General features: G+C 49.4%; 4 protein-coding genes across 4 annotated transcripts; 1 reads left to right on the top strand and 3 right to left on the bottom strand.

Annotated features, from left to right (window-relative positions):
• Positions 1-597: 597 nt before the first annotated feature.
• TGAM01_v207944 (hypothetical protein) lies at positions 598-1215 on the bottom strand (the record flags this gene model as incomplete). The annotated part of the gene is made up of 1 exon (XM_018805679.1): positions 598-1215. The coding sequence occupies one exon, from the start codon at positions 1213-1215 to the stop codon at positions 598-600; it is 618 nt and encodes a 205-aa protein (XP_018661102.1).
• A 2208-nt stretch (positions 1216-3423) lies between these two features.
• On the bottom strand, positions 3424-5259 carry TGAM01_v207943 (FAD binding domain-containing protein; the record flags this gene model as incomplete). Its single annotated transcript, XM_018805678.1, has 1 exon — positions 3424-5259. The coding sequence occupies one exon, from the start codon at positions 5257-5259 to the stop codon at positions 3424-3426; it is 1836 nt and encodes a 611-aa protein (XP_018661101.1).
• Positions 5260-7668: 2409 nt separating this feature from the next.
• TGAM01_v207942 (hypothetical protein) lies at positions 7669-7767 on the top strand (the record flags this gene model as incomplete). The annotated part of the gene is made up of 1 exon (XM_024550210.1): positions 7669-7767. The coding sequence occupies one exon, from the start codon at positions 7669-7671 to the stop codon at positions 7765-7767; it is 99 nt and encodes a 32-aa protein (XP_024405041.1).
• Positions 7768-13426: 5659 nt separating this feature from the next.
• Positions 13427-15508, bottom strand: TGAM01_v207941 (glycosyltransferase family 8; the record flags this gene model as incomplete). The annotated part of the gene is made up of 7 exons (XM_018805677.1): positions 13427-13675; positions 13754-14303; positions 14378-14436; positions 14500-15084; positions 15177-15283; positions 15341-15368; positions 15470-15508. The coding sequence occupies 7 exons, from the start codon at positions 15506-15508 to the stop codon at positions 13427-13429; spliced, it is 1617 nt and encodes a 538-aa protein (XP_018661100.1).
• Positions 15509-20364: the final 4856 nt, after the last annotated feature.

Below are 20364 nucleotides of genomic sequence, written 5' to 3'. Positions count from 1 at the left end.
TCTCCCCAACGGGGAAACAAATTCCGACCAACCATATGAGGAGTTCCACTCTGAAGGAGAAATCGACCAAAGGCAACATGGTCAGCCAATCATTCCTTGATTCAAAGACTAGGATACTAGGTAGTATTGCCTTCTACGAATCCGGCAATGCAGCTTATTTTTACTTCATTCCTAGATTGCCTTGCATCGGGCCGCGTTGATCGTCATGCCGGGATCACGCATGTGGCCCACTGCAACCTACTATTCACTTCGGACGACGCCTCTTTGTAGATGTACAACTCTATTCGAAGCTCAGGGGCTTGTATTGCAGCCATAATTGCTGAAGTTGACGAATAATATTTACTAGGACGATGTCTACTTGTACTCAAAATATTGTTGGGAATTGTAATTTCCAAGCTCTACATGCTATCAAAAATTTCAGTATCGACATAATCACGCTCAAAGCAGCATCATCATTCTTGTCAATAAATTGAATTGTATATCTATAGGTATCTATATGATAAGCTCACTCAAAAGAAAAACTCCAGCTTATGCATTGCTATCCTTTTTAATTTCCAAACTCATAATCACTCCATTCCCATCATTTTCCCCTCACGCTTAAGCACCATAGACCTTGACGCGCTCGTCAATGTTCTGGAACTCCTTGGGACCAGCCTCGCCAGTCTTGCCACCAAAGACAAGCTGAGCATCCAGTCTCCAAGTGGCGGGGATCTTCCAGGCGGCAGCAACCTTGTCGTCAATCAGAGGGTTGTAGTGCTGCAGATTGGCGCCCAGGCCCTCGAGCTCCAGAGCAGTCCAGACGAGCAGCTGCTCCATGCCCAGCGAGTGAACAGCCCAGGTAGGGAAGCGGTCGGCGTACAGAGCAAACTTGTCCTGCAGAGCCTTTGTGGCGGAGGTGTCCTCGAAGAAGAGCACCGTGCCGGCAGCGCCCTTGAAGAGCGCGAGCTTGTCGGCGGTGGCCTTGAAGTTCTCGGCGGGGACGATGCCCTTGAGCGTCTCCGAGGTGAAGTCCCACAGCTTCTCGTGCTCGCCGCCAAAGAGGACGACGGCGCGGTTGGTCTGGGAGTTGAAGGACGACGGGGTGTGCAGGGTGGCGTCCTTGACGATCTCGTGGATGCGCGAGGTCGAGATGGGGAGGTCCTTGTTGAGGGTGTAGATGGAGCGGCGGACCTTAGCCATCTGGAAGAGGAGATCGGCGGAGAGCTTGGCGGCCATTGTGAAGTTTGCTGTGGTGGTGGTGTTTTGGTTGAGGGTAGAGTTGAAGGTTGTGAGGTTGGACACAAAGAGAAATGAGCTGAGAAGCTGAGAGAACTGAATGGTTGCGGTGTTTTTGCTTTGCAGATGTTGTTTCTGTCTAGAGCAGAGGTGTCAACTACGACGACGAAGATGGGGGATGGTTATATAGATATTTCAACTCAAGTGCCTCGTTAACTCCGAGCTACAAGTCGTTGAAAACCCAAAAGCGATCGCCTCAAGCCACCCGACCGAACCCCTGACCCACGCAAAAAAGTAAGGAACCCATATTAATTAGCATGATAGCATTTCAAAACTAGAAGGCGAAAGAAGACGCCATGGACGGAGAAAAAGAATGGAGAACCCTTTTCGCACTCCAGCGCATTAGACATCATGACCAAAGCATAAGGGAAGAAGTAGTGTCGTGCTTATCCCACTTGCCCACTCCCCTTGCCGAGAAATTCTCCACTTGGGTTCAATGGCAACACATCTTTGAGCCGAAACAGGCGAGTTGCCGCAGAGTTTGGGACATGCGCATATCGCATAGTACGGCCAGGTGCCGAGTGGATAGCCTAATTCTCTTTTCCTTTCTTTTCTTTTCTTTTCTTTTTTTGCCCTACAGATCAAGCAAGAGTCGGAAAGAACTGTGTAACATGAACCCTTCTTTTCTTCTCTCTTTTCTTAGTGGAGACTGCTTCTTTCCGCACACTACCCGATTTCCACATAGATACAAAGTGCTTTACACTCCCTCACCTGATAGCAATGTAATAAACCACTCAACTTCAAATTTTTTTAGCTTAAAGATGAAGAATGCACACATAAGGCATATCATGTAAGCGGAACAAAAGGGAAAAAAAAAGCCCACAGCTCCAGACCTCGGAAGTTCAGCGACTCTGTATTTCCATAGAATTGACAGGGGTTGTGGCTAAAGCGGGAATACCATGGCCCCACTAGAGCGCGAAAAGAGCCGCGCGCTATTGAGCGAGGAATTTAGATTAGAAAAGCGCAGCCATTTGATTTCCCATCAGTTAACTAAGCATTTATAAGCCTTATTTTTTGGGTTTGCGCGCAGCGGCTGTTAATGACGGCATAAACTCTCCGAGCGCTGTAGGTTTCCACTGCTCATTGTATGTAGAATACGGTACAATGCTATTTTCTGAGAGTTGACAGGGGCATGTGTGTAATTTGTTCTTTCATTGGATAGGAACCGAGTTGTTGCCAGAACTGTATATGTGCGCTGCTGTTACCGGTACACATCCAATAATGGAAATACGGAATAACGAATAACTGAATCCTCTTGGTCTTGTAAACTGCTTCTTTTACCGGAGATAGATCAATAACGTCTCTAATTCCGCTTTCAAAGTAGATAAAAAGGTCGCATTTGAACAAAGTTAAATAGGCGGCCACTATTAAAGCTGAAAACTCCTTGCAACCCCATTGTAATCCCATTGTAACCATTCCCATGGCAGCATATTCCGCCTTCTATGCACCATCTCGTCCTACGCCTTATTCAACTTCACGCCAATCCCTTTACAGCGTCGTTACCAATTAAACGTGTCAAATTGCCTAATTTGGACAATCGTTATCTGACAATTTGTATTTTCAAATTCTTGGTATAGACAGCCCATCCCACCTCATTCAGATTCATAGCCCCCAAGAAAAGATATTAAATAAGATGATTCAATTACCAGTATATACGCTTTCCCCCACACAGAGGCATGCCCACCCAAACATTTCATTTCCCAGACATGCTCATTCAATCAAGTATTGGAAACCCAAAAACAGCAGGTTTAAAAACTCCCAACTCCGTAATGCTTTGTTTTCCCTCGCATAACACTTATTTTCTCCCGGGTTGCTTGCGCCCCGGATCAGTGCTTTTTGTCTACTCCCTTTCGTTCTAGTAGAGCTGTTATATGATATTCCCCCTCCCTCGCCTGGTATTGTCTCCAAAATTGCCCCCTCCGATAAAGGACTCGCCATTTTCATGTTTTTGCTCTTCCATTTTGTTTTTAATCTTTCCCACATGCAAATGCTGAGCCAGTATGATAGAGAAGAGAAGAAAAGAGAAAAGAGAAAATGCAGAAATTTGGAAACGATAAAAAAAAAGAGTGCTTCAAGACGTAAGAAAATGACGATTCGAACAAAAAGGCGATTGAAGAAAAGTTGAAGAATTAAGAAACGTGGAACACTTCACCATGTCTCGGCAATATACTGACCAGCCTCCTTCTTGAGCTGCCAGAAGTTCCGAGCTTCTTCGCGCTCAAGGTTGCCCTTGGCCATGGCCACGTCCACAAGGGCCTCCTCAACGCCCTCGCCCATGCCCTTGGAGCTGCCGCATACAAAGATGCGGCCATCCACAGCGTTGACGATGCTCCACACGAGGTCGGACTGGTTTCGGACTTCCTCTTGCACGTATCTGCCCTCGCCGCGGCGGCTCTGCACCACCTTCTTCACCTCGTCTTCGTGGACACCCCACTCGCCACTGTAGATCTCATCTACCAGCGAGTCTCGAATGCCCTGCAGCACCCACACCTTGTTGGCGCAGTTGGCCTGCTTCAGGCGTCGCTGCACGAAGCCTCGGAAAGGGGCAATGCCCACGCCGGCTCCAATCAGGAGCATGGGTCCTTCGGCGTTGAACTGCTTGGCCAATGGGTTCGCCATCAGGCCCTTGAACATGGGAATGTAGAATTCCGTTTTCTCACCGGCCTCTTGGGCCTTGATGAACTTGCGGGCCTGTCGCTCAAAGAAGCCGGAGCCCACGCCCGTTCGAGCTCCCTCGCGCCAGTCTCCAGTCTCATGAACCGTGACGGCGATCTCAATCAGGCGATGCTGCTTCTGGTCGCCCCTCTGGAACGTATCGTGAGGGTCATTGGAAAGAGAATAGAAGCGAGGCATGAGCTGCTGCAGGGCTGATAGCAGCTCGTCCATGGGTGGGTGGGCGCTGGGGAAGGCATGCAACAACTGAGAAATGGAAATGCTAGGACCAGATCGGAAATCGCAGAAAGCACCCTGTCCTTCAGCGGCACAAAGGAAGCTGAGAATCTTCTTTTCGTTGTCTGCGGCAGCGTGCTCGGCCAATACTCGCAGCAGTGGCTTGGTGGGGGGGTATGACTGGAGGTCTGCACACCAGGTGAGCAAATCCCGGCGAGTCGTGACGAGCTCACGGGGCTTGTCGTCTCCCCAGACGGTAGGCCAACGGCCCTTGGTCGTCTTCATCAGCACAGGCTTGTCTCTAAGGAAGCGTGGCACCATGAGGGCATCCAAGACATCCTCGACAACCGCCTGAGAGTTGGGGGCCATGACGCCAATGGCGCCGCCAACCTTGAAATCACTGTCTTCCTCTTCAGGATAATCTGTGATATCCAGGTCGAAGTGGTAGGTGCGCTTCTCGGCACCAGGCCTCGTGAGCTCGCGCGCAGTGTGAATCTTGGCGGGGAAGACATTATACGGAGGGTGAGGCTGGACGAATCGCGGTGGCTGAATGGTCGTGTCAACAGTCTTGAACTTTTCGAGGGGAATCTTGTTGAGTTTCGTGCTGTCAATCTCGTTGTCGCGCTCCAGAGAGATTGCAGAATCTGTGGGAGAAGATGGGCTCAGCGGCTTGGGGACCGAGCTGAATGAGATGGTCTGCTCTGGGAGGTCGGCCAGCTTGGTCAGGGCGGTCGGGATGTCGCCAATCTTGAGGCCGAGGGACCGATATGCGTCGTTATCGGGCTCCGTAACTTTTTCGTATTGAATGCCAGCTGGTCTCGCGCCGCCCATCAAGCAGCATCCGCCGCCGCAGCAGCGGGTGACGAATTCGGCCGTCGTCTCTCCTGTAATGCGTTGGATATCACGAGCACTTTGGGCAATCAATCTCGTTGAAGCGCGTCTTTGACGAGGCTGCTCAGCCCGAATGGGCTCATCTTGGTCGTCTGATTCGTCCGAGTAGGTCAACGAGGGGGCTATAGACTCCGCCTTGGGAGCAGTGTGGATCGCCTCGTTTGTCCCGAGGGACAGGTTCTGCACTCGAGCAGACTGCAGCATTCTTGCTTTCGTGGTATGGATGTATTCGATAGATCGAGCAAGAGAGAAAGAGAAGAGTAAAGGAGAAGATTGATACAAGGTCGTAAGAGTCAGCAGAGAGAGAGCACTGCGCCTATTTAGGTTGTAAGATCGGAACCGTCCGCCAAGGCAGCTAGAGGAAAAGAGGACAGAGGAATCCGGGGCTGAAGAGACAAAGTAACGGAACATGCAAAAGACCCGGGAGATTGGGACGTGTGCACGGGTACGGTGAGCGGCCCAAGGGGACAGATTGAGTCGTACGAGAATCGAGGTGTGATGGTTTGATGTTCGGCAGAGGTTTAATGGTTGCTGCGAGTAAGTAGGGTGGGAAAAATCCCGAGTACGGCTTATCCGAGGCTTTTGCTGGCTTTGATGGGGAAGCCCGCTAGAAAAATGCGCCGAGCCACACACGCAGGCAAACACGCAGGCAAACACACAGTTTTTATTCTAATATTTTACGCATTCAATTGACCTGACCCCAGCGTCCGTTCTACGGAGCAGCCCACTCGACCCGCCCAATTTTCGACGTGCTTAGAAGAGCCCAGAGATTGATTACCAGGAAAGGTTCCTTGTGCAGTGGCCCTGGACGCTGCTGATTGGCAGCCTGGCCATGCTGGGATGGGCGGTGGAGCTGGCCATCATCGATTATTGGCGGATGACCAGCGCCACGATGAGCTAATGATGAATGATTGATTGCTGGACACTGATTGATAAAAACTTCAAATGTTCCCACACTGCACCCGCATTACTAGTGCTGGCATAATCAGAGTGAAAAGCACACAGTGCAGCAGTGCAACGCAGTGGGAAGAGCCGGGCGGATTGCCGCTCTTTATCAATCAATGACGCATCGCCGTCGCACATTCCAGGACACTTTGGGCATCCCGCGTTTGTTGCCCGGAGAGGAGGCGTCTGGGCGCCGTTTGTCTTTCGATTGGTTTCTCGCCTCCCTGGAATGCAATTGGGAGGCGCATTTGCTCCGCGTTAAGCCGGGATAAGGGACTTTTCGCTACTGCTAGGCACTGAGTAGGAGCAGCATCAATTGCACCGATCGCCGGATCCCCCCGCCCCATCTTTTGCAGGGACCCCCAACATTGTCGGGTTTTTGCGCCTTTTAACCCTGTTTCTCTCCAGGAGATCCATTGCTTGAAATGGAGCGGCAGGAAGCGGCAAAAGCGACCAAAGCAGTAAGCTGCTGATCATTGAGTCCATCTCGATGCGAGCTCGCCTCTGCAGTTTGCGCCACAGCAGTATCAATGTCTCGGCTGAATCGATCGGGAACTGTCTTTGCCACCGCCAACATTGGGAGCAAGCAAAGGCACAAATGGAAAAGGTTTCCCTGCTGTATGGAGTACTAGACCAGAGCACTAGAGAAAAAAATCGGGCTGTCGTACCAAACTGGAGACGGGCGTATTTGGGCTTGTGCTTCTCCGGGTGTTGGTTTCGCGTTACGCCAATCAGCACGCCGCTTGCGCCATTCCCAAACCGCCCAATGCGCGCCAAAGGGAGAGAACAGCAAGCAAAAAAAGACGCTGCGGCCATGCATGAAAGCATGGGGGTCAATGCTGCGTGGGAGCGAATTATCTGATCCATCTTATCAATCCCATCTAATCTTGCGTGCGTGTTTGCTTGGGCACAGCTCCTTTTGCGGAGCTCAACATCACGGACGTGTCTCTGATTCAAGCATGCCGATTTCGGCATTTGTTTTGAGTTGGCAAATACCTAGTAGCAGTACGAGCCGTACTCTGCTTGTACTCTGTGATAATACTTTGCCATGTGCCATTTGCTGCTCATCTCACTCTCCCGTTCCTGCCGAGCCAAAGCCAATCAGATAGGTAGCCAAAGACGCAGTTGTTGGCAAACAATTCATGCTACGTACTAGATGCATTCTAGCCCAATTTAGAGAATTTATTGTGCACAGTGCATGCCAAGCGGCGCCGAGTTTGTACATTCAAAGGGGAGTGGAAAACCAGACAGTATAGCGTAAAATGTCATCGGTGAAGCAGGTTCAATTCTAGTGACACTCGGTGATACCCTGCAACAGGGCGTAGTGTCGCCTCAACGCTACGCGACCTCGTGTCTCAGCAACCTCCGGTAATCTAATCTCGCATCTGATAAGATCCAGCTGAACTTGCGGTGAGAAGGGGAGCAACCAAAAAAGGGACAGCTTGGCAGTAGCTGTACTACGGGGTGTTACACGCTTCAAGTCTTTCTCCATGTGTCAACGAACCCGCCCGTGTATGACCTCGACCCGCCCTGCGATCAAAACCGATCAATTATAGCAGCCCAACAAAAACCTTCCCTCTGGACGACTTCCGTTAGCCTTTTTTTGCTCGGGTCTTAGTAGTATCTCTCTGCTAATCAGTAGGTTCATTAGATCTGTCACAACTTCCGATGTCTTGTGGCCAAGCTCACAAGTGGCCTGACATTTCCCCCTTCCAACCCGCGTTCCGAAAAGCGAATACCATAGAGATTTGCGAATACGAGTGTTAATGGCTAGATGCTGCAAAACACTTAGGCTACACACCTGCCTTGGTATTGAAGAGAGCATGTGCTATAGCTGTTTTTTTTGCTTCATCCGAGTGACGTCTAGGTTAGCCACCCGGGCACCCATGCTACATGTACATATACGCAATTCTATTTGTACCTCAGCAAACTCTTGCAGCAAGCAAACTTAATACAACTAATTTATTGAATAACCTTGATCTAATGCTTGTAATTGAAAATCCTTAACCATTCTTCAGCATACAGTACTTATAATATCCAATCGGGCGGTAAAGGAGGTTCCCTCACCGCGTTATTCTTATAACACATGTGATATAGGACATCCGAAAACAGAGCGCATGTAAGCAATGCATCATGTGACACACACCTCCAACAGCCGCCTCAGCGTAACACTTTTGAGATATAACAAAAACATCTTGCAAAGACGTAAAAAGAGAAACAATGGAAAAAAAAATTAAAAACATACAACAGCCGGTGTTCGCTGATGGTCACCCACTCAACTACTAATCTGCCGGTTAATGGCTTGTCTATGGGGGAGCAGACGGGACCCCGAATTTTCCATTACCTATGGTCGTATGTGCTAGAGGCTCATTAATTTTATCCTATAGCTTACTTAATCTTTAAACCTGTAATGCCTACAAGGCGTGTCTTGTTGTAATCTTGCCGGATATGCTAGATTGAATTGCTAAGCAGAAACCGCGCCTTATCAATCAGATGGACTGATTCTATAAGTAAAAGTACGTCAAGGTGCTTTTTAATAGTAGAGGAGTGAATGGATGGCTTCTATCGCGTATACATTTTATCAGAGTTAATGCTATGGCGTTGAGAAGTAAGTGAAACAAGACGTACTTAAACACAGATAGGGCGTTGATAATATATTACCTGTTGGGAGTTTGGCCAATACTCACGGCATAGTTTCCTAATTTGCGTCACAGGATCACGAAGTGAAAACACTCCGCTTGCATGTAGTCTGGTGTTGTAAAAATTTAAAAAGGCAAATGTAAAGATGGTGAAGCTGCTTTACCTAGCTGGAGCATAGGCAGATTTTGTCTTCGGTGACTTTCATACAACTGCCCTTCATGTTGCCTGCGACAGTAGCTCTGACAATCAAGACTTACTGAAAGTAATTCGATACCTTGTGGAAGCTGTAAAAGTGGACATGAGCTAACGTTATATAATGGACGAAATTGACAAAAATGCCGTTCATCTTGCCTGCTGTCGGAAGAGCCCAAGAGTTTTGAAGCTGCTCACTGACAAAGACAAATGCAACGCAGACCTTGAAGTATCTAATAAGAGGGGCTACCAGCGAATCTATGTGGCCGCCGCCAGATAGTTCAACTGCTTCCAACACTTGCCCAACCTTGGGTGCGATATATATGCCACTGACAAGGCTGGCCGCAACGCCCTGCACTGGGCGACACAAGGCGGCAATATTGAAACTGTCCGTAAAATTCTTGACCAACCAGGCGTTACCAATAGCGAAGCTGATCTCAACGGCTGGACGGCTGGACGGCGCTGTGCTGGGAATAATCTTGAATTCCAAATCGCAGGCACACGTCGATAAGCTTCTCCTTGAAGACGGAACTGATGAGTCTATAAGAGTTCAGGGTGATGGAGATGAGATCTGGACGCCACTTGAAATTGCATTTATCACGACCGACACTAGGGATGAAGTGATATAGTTACTTACGGAACTATCGATTGATGAGCACATATCGGAATTTTTCTCAGAAAATAGAGTATAGAAAATAGGTATAGACATGGAGTATATTGTGATTTTTGCAGAGCGGTAAGCATGTAACAGTGTCCCAAAACTATCTCCGGCGTGTTCAAATTTCTAACAGCAAGTAGTATAATCTAGAAGATTTACAGTACAAGATCTTGGTGCCGATTTTGCGACGATCTTGATCTCCGTTTTAGATGCTTCTCTCATATGGAAACATTTCATCCAATAGGTTATGATTTCAGTTACTCTAGATGACTGTAGCAGAACTCGCTTGGAATGGGATTTTTTCTTGAGAGGTGGGGGGGATTTCTAATGTAAACATTTAATATTAGAGTATTTTTGCGGCTTGCATACCTCGGATTGGAAATGCCATCTCTTTTTTTACAGATTCTTTTGACCGTGGATATGGTAATTCGTGTCATAAAAGGAGATTGTTCCGTTAATATCAATTCAAATAGTGAGGGTGAACCATTTAATGATTTCATAAATATAATATAGCGTTCGTCTAATCGTTCTAGTCGCTCGATGAAGGACACAAAGGAGGCATCCTGATCAAGCCTGTGCGCTACTTCCCTTCTGATAGTCACAGGTGTCAAGATCCATGTTTATTCGTTTTCATTGAGCATTTCCAAATACTCTTCGATATCGAATTCACAACAACACCTTCCTAGACCTGTTGGACATAATTCGTAGAATAAAAGAGCCTTTTCCCTCCCCAACTCCTCCAGAAACGGTGTCACCGGCAGCGGGAAAGGAAATCCTATTTATTGCCATCGTTAGTCACTGCCGTACAAATTCGAGCACCGTACGCTACCAAGGAAGTTGATATCACAGCTCCTGTTGGGTTATATGTCAAAACATAAATCTGTAAGGTAGACATGGTGGGTTGACACTCAACTGTATCATGCGACTCCAACCGCTCTTGCGTTTAGACCAACAGCAGACGAATCGTGACAGGAAGTTGCAGCTGGAGATGCTGAGATAAAAACCATCAAAGCTGCACCTCCGATCTTCTTCGTCCCTTTTCCGTCAATCTTGTCAGGTTTTTCTTCAACGCTCTGCACCTTTGCCCATGCCATTTGTTATTTTTTCGGTCAACGCCTTCACTGCCACTTGGATGAGACGATGACTTTTCATGCTGTTGCGACCAAATGCCATCTTGACACATTTGCCTATGCAGTGTCTATTCAACGAGTGGCGATCCGTCTCAGAACAACTCTCCAGTACGCTGGCTCCAAGGGCCATCATCAGATCCTGCGAGGATCTTCGTCGCGTCTGGAGGGGATTCTCATCATTGACGGGCTTCCAGGTAGGGACCCCTGAGATGATCCCCCGGAGTCCCTGTGAAGATAATTTCAGAGCCGAAGCATGGCCACATAGCTTCTTGCCATGCTCTTGACGACACAAGTCATCCTTCTGAGGGATGAAAGGGGTGAGAGGGGGTCGGGTTCACGCTTTCTCTTCGGAGTTTCCTTGACGCCGCACCCTACCAGCCGACTCGTGACATTAGCGAGGGCTGACAAAGGAAAAAAAAACATGTTTTAGGTTTTCTCCCAACAGCCAGCTTCCCAACAGCCAGACGCCTCCACGACCGATCGATGACTCCGATTTTGAGTTTCAAGGACGAAGCCCTGCTCCGAGTTCAGAAGTATGTTTTCTACATGATGTCATGTATGAACTTTGCTGCTGACTACATGTACAGACACGCAGAGCGGAGAGCTGTGGGATGTCTGGTCTTCAGCAGCTTGCATTTGGTTTGGAAGAAAGGGGCATCACAATGAAGGTTCGGCGTCTTTGTTGCTTTCATTTTTCAATCTGCTCTAAGGTCTATGGCGTATGTAGATACATGTATGTAGCAATTCCAAGCTTTTTTTTTACTTCCACTGGCCCAATCTGCCATATGTGCACGAATCGGAATCGATCGATGAATACGACAAGGCAATTTTGATTCAACAATCTACCAGCGGCAGAAGAGTACTTGATTGCATGGTTCAACCAGGGATACGATTCAGTGATGAGCTATTCTACGTCTCAGAGGAGCTCTCAAGAACGCTGGTTCCAAGAACCATTTTCATATCCCAAAGGGATCTTTTGTCGCGTCTGGAGCGTTTCATCACTGACGAATTTTGTGTCATCCTTTAGTACAAGCACTCTCAGTGAAGAGAAATGCAATGCCGAAGCTTGGCACACAGCTTCTTGCCAGCGCAGAAGGTGAAAACCGTCATCTTTCTGAGGAATGGATAAGGGGGGTCCGTTCACTTCATATAGATGTTGAATTCGGAACGAGAGTTTTGAATTTTAGGTAAAGGGCCGACATGCACGAGAGTGAAAGTGGCGCCTCCTGAAGCTCCCATTACGAAATGGCAAAAATTACTATTCTATTCGATAAAATGCAAAGTCTCTTTGACACACTATGATATCTTATCTTGTTTCGGCGTGCTAAGTACATGTAGCTCCTTCATATAAGAGGTACATACCTTACCAAATATGCGTCCAAAGCTTCGAATATAAGAAGCTTCCAGTGCAAACAGCTCCGTCCCAAAATGGCAAAAAGGTGGGTCAAGCAACCAAACCTAGCGCCAAGCTCTTTTCAATATCACGCTAGGTAGTTCATTGTCTGCTAAAAACGGAACTACAAAACTCTGAAGACGGAAGCCTAGGCCGCCGAAAATGGAAGTTATTGAACTCAAGAAGAGAGCTTGATGGGACCCCGAGTTCTCCACTACCTACGGTCGTATGTGCTTGGTTTCCATCTACTTCATGATATATATGAAAGAATGTACAGTAAGGTTGAGTATCCCCTGAGAGGTCGAGGGATATTGTCCGTCTCCCGCTTAGGGCCGCCTGAACCACGTAATAAACCAAGTTTATTAATAGCTAAACGCTCAAGCCTCCTACTAGTGGAGAGCTCTGGCATCCTTTTTGACACAATAAGGTTTTGCTACCACAAGAACCAAGGCGGCGCAATTGGTATCAGCAAATAATTTGATCTTACCATAGACTTTACTGACTCCCTCGTCAGAAAAGGTGTGCCTTTCCGTAAGACACTTCAAATGTCAGGACGAGTAGTGCGAAAGCAGACTCTCATTTCAAAAATGTAAAAGGCTATTGATGATCGATTTGCAGATGAAGTTATACATGCGTTTAACTATAAGACAAGCGTTGAATCAAGGTTAGCGAAAGGTGGTACCAGTCGATCAAATACTCCAGAGCAAATCAAAGTCACTATGACTGTTTTAGCTAGGCATTTGATAGCAGAGTCGCTGCTATGATGTTACAAATCCAAGGGCGTGGGGGGAAGACATTGTTCTCTGGTGAAGAATATGACAGGACTCCCAATTTTCCACTGCATATGGTCGTATATATAGGATATAGTGTAGATAATGTTCATATAAACTTCAAGACGAATTCTACCAAGTCCAACAATACAACTCCATGTAAGCCATCTGTCACTCATCAGCAGTCATTCAAACCAACGCAGCATTCACAAACTATGAGGAAAAGAGGCTTCAACATCCACCAATGAGCTTAATTTACATATGTACGTATAGTAGCGGTATGGAATAAAAATAAAGATGACAACATCAAAATAAATAGTCATGGGACACAAATGAAACCAATGCTGATAAGCCCAATGCCACGCTCTGCATAACACGCGATGAAAGGGTACTTGGCAAATGACGATGCTGGTGCAGTCGCTATGCAGAGGAGTGTGGTTGAAAAGGAAAAAAAAGAATAGACTAGCAATAAGCAAAAATTATGCGGGCGAAGAAAAAATCCAAGGTGTAAATAGCCTTCCCCTTTTTCTTTCACCTTTTTTTCCCAATCCAATACGCAATATCCAATATATCGTCCTTCTTTTTTCGTTACTGTGGTACTTTTCTTTTTCGTTTTTCTTTGTTTTTTTCTCTCTCTTTTGCGTCATGACTTGTCGGCTTCTGCATCCATCTTGCGCTCCAAACTTCTGGTTGCGGCCGCGGCCGTCCCCTTGACAGGTCGTGGACTCAACACCTGAGGCACTGACTGTGCAATGCGAGTCTGTGATCCAATGGGCTGCGTCGAAATACTTTGGCTCGTTCCTCTCGATACATCATCCGTCTCCCCTCCCAGCTTGCGCAATAGCATCGCTGACTGCTGTTGAGCAAGCTTCTCTAATTGCGCTGTGGGATCCTTGTCAGGAAACTCCACGTCAGCTACCCAGTATATATGTGTAGTCTATTTAGCTGTTTTCGATTGATTAGTACGTACCCATTCGGCCTGTGACGGCACGCCCTCAGCTGCCGGCAGGCCTTTTCCAGCGGCTTCACGCCCTCGAGGAACTGGGGCCGGCGTGACTGGCAAGCTGGGTCGCTCCGTCTCAGTAGGGAAGTCAGTAACCTTGAAGCCACGCTTTGTCTGTTCTTGTTCATCCTCGTCGTCGTCTACGTCCTCATCTCCTCCCTGTCCACGGCTACTCGATCGGTGGCGCTTCTCAACTGCTTCCGCATACTTGGAGATGCCGGGATCTTCATCCCAAGCATTGCCTCGAGAGTATGTTGTCCATGATGCTGTGCCGGCCTCGCTCTGTTTGTCCGATGCCTTGGAGACTGGAGACTTGGGAGGCGATTTGGTAACTGAAGAACGGGCGCCCGAAGGCTTGGTGGTCGCAGATTGCGGCTGCAGCTCTGACTCATCGCCGTAGAAGGACCTGGTAGCCTTGGTCTGCTTGCTTTCCCATGGGAAGATTTGTCGTGGTGCCTGGTTCTGGCCACCCCAGTTTTGAGTTGTATCATTTCCAGTATAAGCCAGAGAAGCACTCCTATTGTTTAAAAACGCATTAGTAAATACAATCATGGGATAAATAGTCTCAACACAAGAGCTTCCTCATCTTACTTCTGAGCCTCGTAAGCTGTGTTATAGTTTCCACTGCCATTGGCAAGCTGAGAAATTTCCTAAGTGAAAGCATTAGCTGGTAATTTTGTTAATGTAATGGAATGTTACTGCTGGAAACTCACCTTCTCGCGGTAGTGGCGATCATACACGGCCCACCATCGGCCAACCATTTCGTCGTAGGCTGAGCTGCCATATGAGGCGTTGCGGCCAGCGCGCCAAGGCTTGTCCGGACCAATGAAGTGGACCATGTTGATGCTGGACTGGAAGTGTCGGTAGGCAGGGAGGTATTGGTAGTGCGCGGAAGGAGTGACGTTGTAGGTGAAGGGCAGACGGTGGAAGTTGTTCTTGAAGTAGATGTTGAGGAGACCCTGGTCGGCGCCATCAAAGGAGATACCCCTCTCGGTCATGGCGACCATGGCGTGGTAATCACCGTTGTTGGGCGTCAGCGCCATGACACCAGAGTTGAAGAGGTCTGGCCAACCAATATCGGGGGAGGCCGCAAAGGCGTGTGGGAGGTCGAAGAGCTCGTCCGGAGCCCGATAGGCAACAACGTCGGCATCGATGTAGACAATTCGAGAGAACTGCGTCTGCTTCCACAGGTTGATCTTGGTAAAGGCAGAGTGCAGATCAGCACGGTTCATGAGGTACAGGTTGGCGGGCTTGTCATTGCGGATTCGAGGAACAGGCAAGACATAGTCGTAAACGGTCTAATTGCTCGTGCAAAGAGGAGAGAAGGCGCAAGTTAGCCCATATTCTCCAACGTATATGGTAAAACGCATATTTTGACTCTGAAGCGTACCTTGAGCTGGACAACGGCCTCGGCAGTCACACCGTCGAGAGTGACGAGAACTGCGAGCTTCTTGGTGGTTCCGGCGTCACGCAGCGAGTGAGCAAGCACCAAAGCGCCTACTATTTCGTTAGTGACAACAAATCTTCAAGAGTAATTGGCTAGAGAAAACTCACCAGGAAGGTAGGCATCGTTCAAAAGAAGCTATATCAAGAGAGCCAGGCCGCGGCGATAAGTCAGCTTGCCGTTCTTTGAGCTATATACAACGCAGAGAACAAGCGGGGAAGGGAGCAGCAAGGACGAACCGTAGCATAAGCATGCTCGCCCCAGCTTGGATCAGCCATTATGAGCTAGATGAGCAAAGAGTTATAGCTAGATAACGCAAAAGAGATGGAAGAAGTCGGTGAGAGGGGTATTCCGCAGATCTCTGAAGACACGCTTACGGGGACAGAGACACGAGGCACGACCTTTACGGAGGAGGAGCAGAGGGAATAAGAAGAAGAAGAGGGGAGAGAAGAAGAGGAGCTCCGGAAGCGGGAACAGCAGCGGTAGAAATAAAGAAAGCGTTGGGAGGCAACTGTATGGTGATGGAGGTTGGAATTGGGTACGGCGCAAGAGGGTGGCGTCGTTTAAGGTGCCGTCAGGCTGGCGCTACTTTTTCTCGCCTTCTTCAATCGTCGATGCGACTGCGACTGCCTGCTGCTGCTACCCGATTGCTACTAGGCCTGGCCGCCGCTCATCTATCCACAGCCTGCTAAGCAGGCACTAATCCGCCTGCTCTGGCGCTGCTATGCCTATTCCTTGAGGCCATCTCCATCGCCGGCGGCACCTAGGCCATCCAGGTAGCTGTCTGTCCGAAAGCTGCCCTGCGGCACAGCGCCCATTGGACCACCCGCAGGCCCCCGCCAGCCCACCTGTCATGAGCTAGCAGCCACTAGCCGCGCTGCAGCAGCTCCTGTACGGCCTTTCCCGGGCCCAGCTCGCTGATAGCGGACGGTGTGCATCATGGCTTGCAAGCGAACCAGCCCAGCCTGCAGCTGCAGCACGATGCGCAGCACATCAGGCAAATGTCATGCACATGCTCGTATCAATCAATGGAGAGGTTGGAAAAGGAGGGGGAGGGGTAAAAAACTCGGAACCCCTCCAGCTCGTCTTGATTAGCCAACCACGTCGCTGCGAAATTTTCTCTTCGGTGCAGGCGAACGCCATCCGCAGATTTGTTCGCGCTTCTTGTGTTCTACCCAGATAACAGACAACGCAGCTACACTGCCTCAGCGATTGATCATTTTCACCAACATGGCGGATGGACTAAGCACTCAATGCTCAAGATAAGCAGATGCCCAACCAGTACAGCCACATATACATAACTGTTGGCTTCTCTCTCTCTGACTTCTCTCATATCTCAAGATATCAAAGGTACCGGGCTAGAAACCGTGTTCCATTTATACTAGCATCATATCCAATTCGTCATCTCCATGCAACATCCCACCCAAGGGCGCCACTCTTATAGGCCAGACGTCCAGGCAGCTCGCAGAAAGCGAAAATTTTTATTTCTCTCACCATTTCTCGCCTCCGCGCCATGCCATGCCCATGCCATGCATGCTTGCAGATGCATGAAAGACAGAAGAGCGATGGAAAAAAAAGCTCGCAAAACAGCAACCTCTAGTGGCTTTGGCGACCTCCGCTGGGCCCCTCCCGGATGCTTGTTGCAGAAAGGCTCCGCAGTTGGGACTCATTGCTTCTGTGGTTCTGCGTCTCTGGGCTGCTGCGTCCGCAGATTGCTGAGATTTACGATAAATACCTGCTAGGAGACGGCGCAGCTACAGCCCAACGCCGCCTTCGTCGGGCTCCCGCGCATGGTTTGTCGGTTCCCATGCAAATGCGCGCAATTCTCGTGCGGCCGCGGCTGCTCCTCATCACGTCCCAACATGCTGCTGCGAGCAGTCCTGATTAGCTGGCTCGCTGTGCGTCTCCATTTGCAATGTACTGTACGGCGCGGCTGCACATCCAGAGTCTTGCTCGTCTCTCACGCCACGGAGATGGCTTCAAACGTCGGGCCGTTAATAATTCGTGACAAGGCAACGTCGTATCTAGTGCCGTGCAGTCTGTCCACCCTCTCAATGGCCATCTCGTTATCAATTAGACATCCCCTCCTTTTATCCGTCGAGTCATCCGGGTAATGGAATGGAATTGATACCTAAACGCAGGCCACATCCGGCCGCCTCAACGCTTCCTTTATTACCTGTCGGGCAGAATGGCTCCCACTATCTTTCCGTATCTGTTTGTTGACGCGTTCTTGGCCTTGCTTTCGAGATGGGGCAGTTTGAGCTGCAAGCTTCGATTACCTAGACCCAAGCGCCTTTAAGTCAACAAGGATGCGAATAATCATGGCAACTCTCCACTTCGGCTATGGCCTCCTCGTCAACGATTTAGATTCTCCGTAGTCCCCACTGCATCGCTTGCTCCCCCCCGCACCTTGGTATGCTGAGAGTTGCGTCTGCTCAAGAGCCAACCAACGAAGATGTCGTGGCTGCGAATTCAGCAAGATGTCTAGTTTATATGGTCTTTTCCAACGTCTCTTTCACATGCAATTTTTTTTGACAAGATTGTGAGATCACATATATTATGACAGGGTATGTAGTAGTGGTAGCGCATATACTTACTACTAGCAGTAAAAAGTCTTCCGTTATGCGCCATCAAACCCATTCTAGCCCCTCTTCGGTACGACGTAGAGCAATATAACAATATTCAAAAATGATACGATACTAATGCGCCAATGACTCCGTGGCATACTCTTCTCATCGAAATGACGAAACAAACCGCAGATATGAGAAAAACAAAAGCGTGATAAATTAAGAGAGGGGAGAACAAAAAAAGCCTCTTTCATGCATGCATACTGCAGTACAAGTCTCTCGCAGCAACCTCAAAGGTCCTTCTTGTAGGCGTGCTCCGGCTTGTGAGTGGTCTCGTAGTCAATATGAACGTAGGCCCGCTCAACGTCGGGCAGGCTCTCGAGCTTGATCTGCAGCTCTTCGGCGACATCGTGCGTGTCTCTAAGCGTCCGCGATGGATCCATGACAATGTCCACTTCGGCAATCAGCCGCGGCCCCGAGTGGTAGACTCGAACCGTATCAATGCCCTCGATGGCATCCGAGTGGGTCAGGCACACGTATGTAATGAGTTGCTGCATGTCTAGAGGCGCAACAACGCCAACAAGTAGCAGGAACTCGTTGAAGGCAGTGTAGAGCCAGATGCCAGAAGTCAAGAGAGACAAGAGAATGGCACCGATTGGGTCAATCCACCATTCCAGCTTTGCACCACCTACCGAAGTTAAGATACCAAAGCCATTAACAAGCAGATCGTTGCGGTGATCCTGCCACAGAATGTTGACCTGGCTGTATTTGTCCTTGAGAGACCAGCAGTACAGGAAGAGGCAGAATTTGGTCGCAAAGGCCGCGCAAACGGAGATGACCGAAGGGAGATGGAACGTCTTGTCGCCATCCCCAGAGGCCAGCTCCCTAGCCGAAAATGCGATGATGATGAGGGCCACGGCGCTCATGAGAAAGCAGAAGACAATGTTGCCCACCGTCTCGAGTCGCGCCTTGCCAGCAGGAAAGCGTCGCGGGTCGACCTTGCTGATAGCGCGGTTTGACAGAATAAGAGCGAGAGTGCTAAGCGGGTCGAAAACGGCATCCGCCATGGTGGTGAACAGAGACAGCGATCCGGAGGTGATGGCAGCGTAGAGCTGGAGGGCAGTGAGGACAATGTTGGCAGCAAGCGAGCCATAGATGGCAATCTTGACCTTTGTCTGGTCCTCTCCTTGCTCGACACGGGCCTCCTCTACGTGCTCCTCAACCGATTTGAGCATTCGCTCGATGGTGGCGTTTTGATTCTCGTAAAAGCCACGGACTTTGCGGTGGTCGCTCTTGGGGCCCTTTGGCTTGGCTCCATTGGCACCTCGCTCACCGTCCCTCTTACGAGATGAGTTGGCTTTGATCTGCTCGAGATCCGAATCCGTTTTATAGGACAGAGACAACCCGTAGGGGTCGCTTTCGGCTGAGAGGCGAGGAACGCGAGAGTTGCGGGTTGCGGTGAATTGGCTCTCTACATCGGTGACGGCCGAGTGGTGGCGCTCCACCGGATCTTGGTCCCTCACTTCGACAGCCTCGACACCGGTGCTAGAAGCATTTGGGGCGGCAGGTCCTTTCGAGCTGCTGCGGCTGGAGGCTGGCTGCAGACGCTGGAGGTTGAAGACATTTGGGTGGTGCGTGATGGTGTTTTTTGCGTCCGGCGTCATGATGAGCTACCGAGTCTCTCTGATTTGATTGTGAAGAGGAGGAACTTGCGAAATCAATCAAACGATAGCAGCGATGGTGGGAGTAATTCTCCGTCGTCGGATTTATCCCTTTCACCGGTGTCGCCGGACAAGACGCGGGATTGCGCGTGGGGGTTTGGCACGTTCCCACCAAGGAGGCCTCTGAGAAAGCCTTGGCTGTTCAATGCAAATAAAGAGCTCCAGAAAGACCAATGGATCGACGGCTCGATGCTGGATAGAAAGAACAGGATGAACAATCTGGCGCTAGTAAAATTTCGATGATGAAGGTGCAGGCTGGATCGCGATAAAGCAGGTGAGCGATAGATTTACGCCAGGGGCAAGAGAGTGGAAATTGACCGAGATAACAGCTGTGGAGAGCTCACACTGGCGCAAGCAAATAAGGGACACAGTCAGCGCAGACGTGGGGGCATTTTTGGTGGAAAGAAGAGGATAAGTTGAGGAAGAGACGAAAAGGTTGGTCGGATTAACGGTCTGTGTTTTAGCAAGGCTTCAAATTGATGGAAATGGCAATCTCAATACGACGTAGATGGAGCTGTGAGGAGAGAAACAGGGGATATGGAGCTCTCAAGCGGTGAAGTCGCCACCGGCCAAGCTTAACCCAGGCAGTACTGCCGTATTGCATGGCCACCTATTGCGTATAATGTTACGCGTTTGCTTGCTCTTTTAAACCTCAGCATCAAATCAAGCAGCTCCAGCAAATAACGTCAACGATGAGCGCACGCCGATCTCCATTGTGTGGCACACATGACTAAGCTCCCAGGCTGGGCTGGTGTCGGATATCAACGCTTGTTGAGACGTGTCGTAGACGAATGGACCTGCTCGCAGAAGCAGCAATGCCAGCGCTCACGCCAACTCGACGTGATA

This window comes from Trichoderma gamsii, assembly GCF_001481775.2.
Source record: "Trichoderma gamsii strain T6085 chromosome Unknown Scaffold_31.2, whole genome shotgun sequence".
In the NCBI taxonomy this organism is placed as follows: Eukaryota; Fungi; Ascomycota; class Sordariomycetes; order Hypocreales; family Hypocreaceae; genus Trichoderma; species Trichoderma gamsii.
Note: the sequence above shows the minus strand (reverse complement) of the source record. Positions and strands in the feature narration are given on the sequence as shown.